This window comes from Aptenodytes forsteri, unplaced genomic scaffold (assembly GCF_000699145.1).
Source record: "Aptenodytes forsteri isolate BGI_AS27 unplaced genomic scaffold, ASM69914v1 Scaffold269, whole genome shotgun sequence".
Classification (NCBI taxonomy): domain Eukaryota; kingdom Metazoa; phylum Chordata; class Aves; order Sphenisciformes; family Spheniscidae; genus Aptenodytes; species Aptenodytes forsteri.
The window spans coordinates 1,349,026-1,359,163 of NW_008794418.1; the positions used below are offsets into that span (position 1 = coordinate 1,349,026).

The 10,138-nt window shown below is 52.5% G+C and overlaps 2 protein-coding genes across 2 annotated transcripts in view; both read left to right on the top strand.

The window, feature by feature from the left end:
- Positions 1 to 546: 546 nt before the first annotated feature.
- Positions 547 to 8,940, top strand: TERF2 (telomeric repeat binding factor 2). Its single transcript, XM_019474682.1, is given in 9 exon segments — positions 547 to 645; positions 953 to 1,039; positions 1,708 to 1,854; positions 2,280 to 2,695; positions 3,402 to 3,632; positions 5,981 to 6,069; positions 6,775 to 6,827; positions 7,896 to 8,032; positions 8,034 to 8,940. Coding segments are annotated over 9 exon segments (1,266 nt in total). The 5' UTR covers positions 547 to 612; the 3' UTR covers positions 8,107 to 8,940.
- A 1,139-nt stretch (positions 8,941 to 10,079) lies between these two features.
- TMED6 (transmembrane p24 trafficking protein 6) overlaps positions 10,080 to 10,138 on the top strand; it is a 2,642-nt gene continuing 2,583 nt past the window's right edge. The window contains exon 1 of the mRNA XM_009289450.2: positions 10,080 to 10,136. Coding sequence (XP_009287725.1) covers positions 10,083 to 10,136 — 54 coding nt within the window. The 5' untranslated portion in view covers positions 10,080 to 10,082. The remainder of the gene's footprint in view (positions 10,137 to 10,138) is intronic.

Genomic DNA, 10,138 nt, shown 5'->3' on the forward strand with positions numbered 1-10,138 from the left:
TGGCTCGCAGCCCGCTCCCCCCGGCCGGAGTGTGCGCTGTTCTGCGGCTGCGCCCCTGCAGCTCCCGGGAGCTGTGTTTCTGCGGGGAGCAGAGGCCTGGGCCGAAGCTGTTAAACTGTAGGAGCTTTCCCCTGAGGGCGAGGGGCCAGAGAGCCTGGCTGTTTGGGTCTGCCTCGCGCTGCCGTAGCCAAGAGCGGTGTGCTTGAACCCGGGCTCCAGGGCTGTCCTGCTATCCGAACCTACCGGCCTGGTGACTTCTGCTCAGCCTGGTAGCTCCTGAAACGCTCCCCCTGGATCAGTTATTTGTAGTCAGGTGGTGCTTCCGTAGCTTTCCGTGCCTGGGGAGGGGGGGAATCTTGCAGTTTAGACCCTTGGCAGTCAGCCTGCCGTTCCTTCTCATCTTCATCCTCAGTAGCTCTAGAACTTGCAGTCACACTGAGGAAATCAAGTAGCTAGCTCTCTGTAAGGCACCGCTGCGAACGCCTCGCAAACCAGCGGCTGTGAATTCTTGTAGATTGCACCTTCGACAAAGAGTCGGAGCTCACCCCTCTTGAATCGGCGATCGGTGTCCTGGAGCTCGTCCAGAGAGAATTCTCTGTGGCTGAGAAGACGATGGAAACTGTTCAGAAAATGGTGAAGGAAGCTGTAAGACCTTTTTCTTTTCCAATAAGTACTCCGCTCATCTTTTGTCTTAGACGGGTCTTGCGTAAATGACGGTGGGAATTGCCTCGCGTGTGGAATACCGTAGTTAGTACTGATTTGGCCGCCAACGCATATCTTCAGTGTATGCGCTTCTTCATCGGTTAATGTAGAAGTTGTTTCTCCGTGTACGTTGGTACTAAGCTGTTACCTGTGCCGTGCTTCGTTATCGTACGTGCTTTTCTAAAGCTGATCTAGAGCGTATGGTCAATTTGATGTCAACAGAGAAACTGGTATTTGTTTTCTTCTGTAGGCTGTTATTGTCTGCATCAAAAACGGGGAGTTTGATAAAGCTTCGAAAATCGTGAAGAGGCATATGGGGAAGGAGCCCAAAAGCCAGGTGAGTCTGTGCCGGAATGAAAGCCGGCTGTTTGAGGAGTGTCCGATACGTCTTATGGGGTACTGGGGATATTTGGGGGTGGTCTGATATGTCTTATGGGGTATTGGCGGGGCGGGGAGGCAGTTGTGACCCGTATCGCAGGCGTAAAAGGTTTCCCGGAGGAGCACGCCTCTTAGGGAAACCCGAACAAGAAGAAAGGCTAAGGGTGATGAAATGGAAAGAGTCGTCCTTGAGAGGTGGACCCTCAGTGTTAGGCGCTTCTAAAGCATGTCGATCCTCACTTTGGAGCTCCCTCTGTTACTCGTGTTCCCTCGCGCATCTTCACGGGTCCTCCAGGCATCGACATTCATCCTTTGCCTCGCGGCAGACTCGAGCTCACATGTAGAGCGTGAGTTCGTAAGAAGGGCTGGTTCTGAAAGCAGGAGGAGTCCCCGTTCCCATTTCTGTAGGCGGTGTAGTGTCTTGGGCACCGGAAGCAAAAAGTCAGAGCTGCTGAAACCAGATGGCTCTCCCGTTCCTCCGGCCTTTTCCCAGCCTTATGTCAGTGTAAATTAGTTGGGCCTGGAGAATGTCAAATGGGAAGGGCCCGATCCTCGCCCAGAGCCTAGCTCCTGCGGTTGTCGTTTCTACCCTTGTACCTATTCAGAGCGTTCTTACCTCTCCTCTAGAAAAAGAGGAACGAGTTGCTGACTGTCATCCGGGAGAAGAATTTCGCTCATCCGATGGTCAAAAACTTCTCTTACAAGAACTTCCAGCAGAGCGTGTTTCAGTTCCTGAAGGCCTATGTGGACGATTCGGAGCCGCTGCTGCTAACGGTGTGTGTCTGCCCTGCTTACCTGGCCTCCCGTCCTGCGCCTGCTTCTGCCCCAGCAAGGGGCAGCAGGAAAACGGCATGAGAGGCAGGTCTGGGAGAGCTGACGCTTGCTTTGCCACGAGGCAATGAAATACAGTAACTTGGCTTCCACGCGCCTTCTGTGCCAGTAACGCGTTAGAGTTTAGGTGCCTAATTAACAGTGGGTTAAATCCAGAATACTTCAAATTTAGTCCATTCCTAAAGGGTTTGTACAGCTGAACACATTTTTCAATCCGTGTAACAAGTTTTAATTGATAGACACGAACTCTGTACATGGTGCCGACTGAACTGCAAGTAGCGGCTGAAAAAGCCTTTGGGAGGGGATAAATCGGATGGTAGTACGGGGAATCGTCTTTATAACGGTTATGTGCTTTTTCTCTGTCCAAGATAATGAAAAAGACTTTGAATTCAGAACGTGCCAAAGAACCAAAATGCTCGTCGGTGACTCCTGAGTCTGCAAATAGGCCGAAGGACCAGGCAGCAGCTCCGGAGCCCTCGGGAGGGGCAGAGGGCCCAGCAGGAGCTCCAGAGCCTGCAGAAACAGCAAAAGACCTGGAGGGAGCTCCCGACCCTGCAGAAAGGGCAGATGACCCCGCAGCAGCTCCCGAGCCTATGGAAGGAGTTAGTGACTCTGCAGCAGCTCCCGAGCCTGTGGAAGGAGCTACTGACCCAGCAGCAACTCCTGAGCATATAATAGCAGCGGATAATATCTCGGAAGATGCTTCAGAGCCTATGGAAATATCTAAAGAACCAGAGGCAGCAGCTCCGGAACTTCCAGGAGTGTCCTTCAGGGACTCGGCAAGGTGGGCAGAGGAATCCGGCGCCGCGTTGTGGATGAAGTTTGGCAGCAGTTCTCTTCCGAGGGGTAGTTTGCTCTGTCCAGGCAGCTCTTAACTCCCCCGAATGCCAGCCCAAGCAGGTCTGCCCAAGCAAGCCCCAAAGGCTATCGGTGCGAGGCTTCTGTAAAGTAAAAATGTTAAGGTGGTTTGGTTTTTTTTTTTTTACCTGAAGATAGATAGTACTTTAGTAAACTAGGGAGGGAGGGCGGTGGCTGCCAGAAGGTTTGCTCTCGTGGAAGTAGTGTTTGGTATCCGTATGGTTCAGCCCCTGGTCGAGAATAGCGGGGCATCCAGTGGCGCATGGGCACGTTCTCTCAAGACCTGCTTCCCCGGTACACCGCACCGTTTAGAAGGAGGGCGGACCGGAGGGTTGGGAATGCCCTCTTCAGTAGATTTTATTTGCACCCTAGGGTTGATTGTTGAGGGTCACACCGTAGGGTGTGACCAATTTTCAGTGAAGTGGAGCCACCTTGGTGATATCTTTACAACCTGCTCAGTTCTGTTTGTTTTGTAGGCAGCCCTCTGGAACTGTAACCGTGTATGGGATTTCTGTTCTGAGAGAAGCTTTCAAGATCCTGTCGGACTCCCAGGATTCTGATGCGCTCTTCACCAAACTGGACGAAACAGACTTTTCTTTCCCCAAGCAACTGTCTCCTTCTGTATCCCACAGAACCAAGAGATGGAAAGAAGAGGAGAATCAAGATTCTAAGATCTCAGACCCTCCTGAAATATCCTGTAAGGGCAAACGCTTGTTGACCATAAGCAAACTGGTCATGGAGCAAGACAGCCAGTACAGCGAGTCGAGTGAGAGCCCAGACTCGTCCCAGGAGCCAGTTGTATCTTCTGCTTCCAGACCTGTTCAGAAATTGCATGACCAGCCTGTATCTACTAAGAGTGCCAAGTACGAAGCCCATCTCTTGTGGTATATTCTAATCTGCACCCAATCTTTTGACTTGCAGCTGACATCGGTAGCATGAACAACAAAAGCCTTTATCTCTAATTCAAGATGAGTATATTGGCCGTCCTTGTCCGCTAGCATATGCGGAACTGGGCAAAGTAAACGCTCTGTTGTCCTTACACTTTGCTGTTTGGTTAATGGAGAGGAGAAAATGATCTGGCTTCCACTGGCAGTGAGTCAGAGGTACTGCAATTAGTATTGGTAGGCGATTCCGGCGTGCGTATCACAGGTAACGCGTGTTTCTCTGCACTTCGGTTAGTGACGCTGAAGCTGGAAAGCGTTTGTAGGTGCGTCGTGTGGAACGGATGAAATTCTCCTTTCCACCTCTTGAGAAACGCAACACTGACCTCGCTTAAGCTCTTTTTTCCTGAAACCTGTGTTGGTTAAGAAACTCCTAGTTGTAGCTTTCTGACAGTATGAGCTGTCACCTTGCGGCTGAAACGACTGCAATAAGAGGTGGGGGTATGTTAGGGGTTTTTCCTTTTTATAAGGATTTCCCACAGAAAACAGCAAAGAAGGCTGACCGGCAGAAGTCCAAAATTAACACTGATATGAGACTCTTAAGCCAAGAGCCTCACGAGTATCTCCTGTAGGCCGTAACAGGGGTGTAGCAAAGCTTCCTGCTTAAATGTCTGAGCTGCTGCTCTTTTGCTTAGTGAAGTTGCGCAGCAGCCAGCAATAAAGATGTTTTGGATCCCCAGGAGTGAAACTGGGAGGACTGAGGAGAGCTTGATGTGTTTGAAAAGATAACTGGAACACGATTTCCCTTAGTTCCTGGCTTAAGAATGTCAAGAACACAAAGGTTTGGTTTAGACGGGCGGGCAGTAAAGATGTCGGTGCTCTCTGTAGCTTGGCTGCTCTGGAGGTGGATTGTCTTTCTCTGAAGCACAGGAGAGTGGCTGCAAGTAGAGATGTGCTGCAGCGTAGCTGGCATCGATGCAAACAGTGGTGAAATCTCTCAGACGCCTCGCTGGCGTGTCTTGCTCAGGGTTAAACTAATTGTCAGAGGTGACGCCGAGAAGGGATTTCCACCCCTTCCACGTTGTCTGCTTCCTAGAGTCATCTGGGAATTTTACTTAATAAATTTCCTACTTTTTCAAGGACTTGAGAGTGGTGACACTTGATCTCTTCTGCTTTTTTCCAGTAGTGCGTTGCAGCTGGCGTTGCTGTCCCTAGGATATGTCTGGAGTTTATTCTGAGGGTGCTGGGGAACGTTGTGGGGATAGGGTGATGTTCTGTGAACTCCTCCGGAGCAGAGTGCTGTGTCTGACTGCGGTGGGAAAGGGCCGGATTCAGTGACTCGGGTGCGATGCCTTCCCGTCCTGTGCCGGGTGCCTAAAGCGAGGGTCAGTGCCGGATCAGGAAGGAGCCCGGAGTGGGGCTGCTGCCGCGCGGCTGCCGCTGGCGTGAGCGGTTCTCGAGTTTCAGCCCCCGCCACTGTGCAAGTTGGTTTCCAGTTCCCCTGGAAAGTGATGTATTGTCTGTGCTGCTTTGTGCGGATGTCTTGTCTCGGAGCCTTTAAGTGTCGGGACTCTCTTGGTAGCCGTGGTGTTGATGACATCTGTCTGGAAATCTGATCCTGTGCATCTCTGCCGGTAGCTGGTTCTCAAGCGTTTATGTGCAAGAAAGAGGTGCTGAACAGTGCAACTTGACGTAAGAATAGAGAACGGTGATTTTCCTGTAATCATAAATGGCTTCAGTTACGTTGGGTGTGACCGCCGGGGCTGAACTGTTCAAAGTTTCTTCTAGAGGCTTAATTTCACCTCACAAGTTTGTGCTTGAGGATTGGAAGCAGGTGACAGCACTGAGGCACTTGATCTCACGGGGAGGCTTCTGTAGCTCGGTTGACCTCAGTAGTGTTAGCAGTGAAACAGTAAGAATTAAATGCTTCTTGGAAAGACTAAAGGCTTCTGGCCTGAGCTGTTGGCAAGTCTGCGCCGTACACGGAGGCCTGGGAAGTCCAGCCGTGTGTTTGCTGTTAAGTGCCGAGTTGTGTCGTTAATACCCAGTCACTTGTTTTTGCAAATGCTGGCTACAAACTACAATACTCCACTTGTTTTTGAGTATATCGTGCACGCCATACCTTCAGATGGGGGCTGCTAAGGATTCATCCCCCCTCAGAGGGGAGCAGAGGAGGTGGCGGTGCGTTTATATATTGCTTTATGGGTGCATTTCTCTGCACTGCGCGCCCATCACAGGCTTGCCTGCTGTGCTCCAGGTGTCCCTGCACCTTCTCCCCCTAAAATATTCTCCCTAGCCAGTAGCCAAAGTAAATGCTTGCCTGCTTTCAGGTCCTTCCAAGGGAGGTGGAACAGCTTGTATGATGAAGAAGAAGAAAAAGACAGTTGGAGTGAGGAGGATGAGCTCTTCTCAGGTGCAGGTAAGAACAGAGCCCCTGTTGCGGGTGTTAATTGATGATAATCCTGGCTTTGGGGCTCATTCGCGGGTGTCTTGCTACTTTCTGTGTGACTGAATTTTGAAACCAGAAATCCTAAAAGCCCAAGAAAATAGGTAGCTGTCCAACTCCGAGATACTTGTTCTTTGTACCTCTGCCCTGAAATGCATGCCAAAAACTCCTGTTCAAGTTTCAGACTCATCGTGCTTAGCTTACAGGATGTAAATACTGGAAATACAGCTCTTTTCCTGTTCCCACTTTAGTGCCATGAAATAAAGGTTAAATTTACCTTTTCAGCCAGATCAGTTTTCCAGTCCAGTTCCCTTTGCAGCTAGATACGCAGCTTAGCTGGTGAAAAGGAATGGACAATGGATGTCTAATTCCAGCCTCACCGTACAGCGTAGCCACATCCTGGATGGATGCCCCTGTTCTTGACGTGTTGGCTAGTTTAAAACAAAACAGATCTTATTGGAAAGCTTTCACATAAAGCAATTGGGGCTTGAAATGGAAAGGCTGTGCATGCTGTAGCTGCAGAAAAGGGAGGGATAAGGGAATTTGGTTTTATCGTCTTCGTGGGATGCTCTCATTGTAGGCTGACTGCATAGTTCAGCAGTTGGGCCCAAGGCAGTCTCTCGAGGTCTGTACCTCCTGAGTTACGGTGAAATGTAATCCTCTTGCCTTGTTTTTCAGCATCATTTGTGACAAAGCGCCACAACGCTACAGTCTTTGGTTCCAAGAAACAGGTAATGTGGAGCCCTTAAGTCCTTTCAGTAAGGCCTGAAATCGGGACGTGTCCGTATAGAAGAGCAAACTATCGGACAATTTGCAGTACGTTGGTGAGGATACTCGGCTGCTCGGACCGCTTCCTCAGCGGCCTGCAGTTCGCTACGGCAGGGCGAGCTGCTGCCGTGCACTAAATGGAGCACCGGAGGCCGGGTTGGAAAGTGATGCTTCCCGAGGCCAGCGCTTGCAATATCCAGGCTTGACCCGAGCTGTGCGGGTCTTCGCGTTCGCAGAGCTGGCTGGGGTTTCTCTGTTAAAACAGCCCAGTTTGGTAGTTGGCTAAAGCCGTGCGCCTCCCGCACGCCGGGCACTGGGTTTGTGCGTGAAGTCCCTCTTCCTTGATGCACGTGGTTCAGAGCTAGGTTTGCTGGGCTCCCCACGCGCTGGAGAGGTTCAGCGTCTCGTTGGGGTGAGGGACACGCCGTACGGCAGCTGTTACCTGGGAAGAGGGTCCCACGTTTGGTGCTACTGGGAGCTCTCGCCCTTGTAGGAAGATAGCTGCTGGCTCTCGTGCTGCTGTACACCACGTAGCACTTTGATCCCGCTAACTGCTTTCTTCGATTATTTCACATTTTGCCTCCAATACATAAATTCAGGGGACCTGCAGACCTGAACCTGCAGATCGGTTGGGTTTTTTTCCACGCTCTGCTCGTACGCTGTTAGGCAGGACGTAGGCGGCAGTGAGCGCTTTGTATCTCTGCTGCTTGCTGCTGCATCAAGAGGTAATTCCTCTTTTACATGATCAGTGTTGCGCTTTGGGAAGCGGAACTGCTCCTGAGCTTGTGCTGGAGCTCAGCACTTCTCTTAGTTGTAACAGTTACGGGAGCGCTTCTACAGTGACATGACTATTGAGTGTTCCGTGTGCTACTGACGGGACATCTCTGCCTTTCCTCCGTGTTACTAGCACAGATGATAAAGGGAAGCTAACGTGCTAGGAAGGAGATACAGCGCGGTCCTCTGCCAAATGCAACTCCTCCCTGACACTGCACCCTGTACTCACAGAGCACTGCTCACCTGCTCTTTTGTAGAAATGGACAATGCAGGAGAGCGAGTGGATCAAAGAGGGCGTGAAGAAGTTTGGAGAAGGGAGATGGAAGGCCATTTGCCAGAAATACCCCTTCCAGAACCGCACGGCAGTGATGATCAAGGATCGCTGGCGGACCATGAAAAAGCTGGGAATCCTCTAAAGTTGGGAGCCACGAGACCTTCAGTGCAAAAACCTCCTTAATTTTCTTTTGAAAGATGGACCGGAGCAACAGTAGTGGGGAGGCTGCTGTGCTCGTCCCTGATGTGTGTTGGGGCCGGCGAGGTGAGCCCCTCCGGCTCGTGGTACCCAAGGCTGCTGCAGCAGACGGCAACCAGGCCTGACAAGAACCGAGGAGCCTCGCGTCTCGAGCTGTAGCTGCGAGGTTTAGGTGTTCCGCAGCTGGCAGAAGCTGCGCAGCCTGATTGCACGTGCTCGTAAACGGCCTGGATCGGGACTTCCTTTTCCACCTGACAGCTGCAGCCTTTGTAGAATGAATCGCAACCTGATGGGCTGCTGAAGTGACAGGTTTTTCTGCTCACATGCTGTCAAATGGCAGGATGATCCTGTCAGTGGCTATTTTTATGTGTTTTAATTGTCTAAACTGTGAACCGCTCGTTTCACCTGTTTGCACTCAGTCCCTTGTGGGAGAGAGGCAGCACATAGTCCCAGAGCTTCTGGGGGGGAAGAAGAGATTTAGGCAAGGTGATCTGCTTAGATCTCACCACCCCACCCCACCCTGTTTCTTTCTGCTTTGTAAATGGCTAGTCTGCGAGCGGGAATTTCTCCCTCCCAGCTTTGAGGCTTTAAAAACATTATTTTTTGTTTCAGTACTTAATAGTCGGTTGTTCCCATGTTAAAAGTTGCAGTGCTTGCTGATTTTGGTCATGTCTTACTGGCATTTCTCCTTCCTGGTAACCTCCTCCTGTGTGCAGTCCCTGCAAGCGTGTGAGCTCCGAGGGTGCTGCGTTTTTCCTGCCTTCAAGATGCCAAAGCTGAAGTCCATGTACGAGCGGTCTTCTGTAAAATAAAGTTCCTTTCTTGTTGGATATCAAGAGTTGTAATAAGTGTGAACTTGTACCTCATGGGTGGAAAGGCGGCAGTTTGGGGCGCTGCCTGCTCGCTGCCCCGCTGGGGCACGCACCACCCCAGGAACGTGGGGCTCCCCCTTCGCCTCCTGAGCCAGCTGGGGCTGGGGGTGTTGCGTCGGCAGCTGTTTGGGGTGGAACAGCGACGCCCTGAAGGTATGAGGTGCTGCCGCATCGGCGTAGGCACGAAGCAGACGCTTCTGGACTAGATTTCTGTTGAAGTCAAAGGGCGGGGAGAGGTACGGGGGCATTTTCTAAAAGCGGCCTCTCTTGGCCGTGTTCCTGCAGAGCCAGGGCTGGGGAGAAGTCTGTTTGGAAACACCTGCTTCCCCTCTGTCCTTCGGCAGCAGCGGCTGGAATGAGCTTTCCCTCGTCACCTGGCCGTGGCTGTGCGTTTCCCTCCCCTAATGCTTGTAAAACCGTTTCCCTGGGGTGGGAGCAGCCCTGGGTGGGTGGGAGCAGCCCTGGGTAGGCAGGAGCACCCTGCGCTTGCAGAGGCCCGTTCCAGGGCGGAGAGGCTTGATGTGAGCCGCCAGCTGGGCCAGTAGTTGCCGGTGTGAGGCAGTGCCCGTTGGTCGTGCTGGTACTGTGCCCAGGTGGAAGGAGACGCATTCCTGCTGCGTGGGTCCGAGCCCATTCTCCTTCCCTTCTCTGTGCCGGGCTCTTGCCCCAGGCTGCGCAGGGAGGGTGTCGCAGCCCAAGGCTTTACTCTAAGAAACTGGAAGTTTCTTGAAGTAAAACACTTTTCCTGCTTCATTTGCTTGTCCACAAGACACAGCCTGGCAGAGCGTTGGCCAGCGAGGGGAGTGGGGCTGGCTGGGGACCGGCTCTGTGCAGGCGGGAGGTGCTGCTGGTGACCGTGGTGCTTCTTCGCAGCAGCCTCGGCCTCTGCAGAAGGGTTCCGCGGGGTGAGCTCTAACGTGGACGAGCCGGACCAGCTCCTGCTCTGCACCGAGATCACCTTGAGGAGCGGAGCCTGTGCCGCGCCTCTCCTGACAGCAGCCCCGGCGCTGCTGAGTGCCGCTGCGGAGCAGTTAATGATTACCCCTGCTACCTTGGGTCCCTGCCCCGGCGGGAGGGAGCGCTGGAGGCTGGGAAGCAGGATGCTGCTGCTGGTGCTCCTGGCGCTGCTGGGCCCCGCCGGCTGCCCCCAGACTGA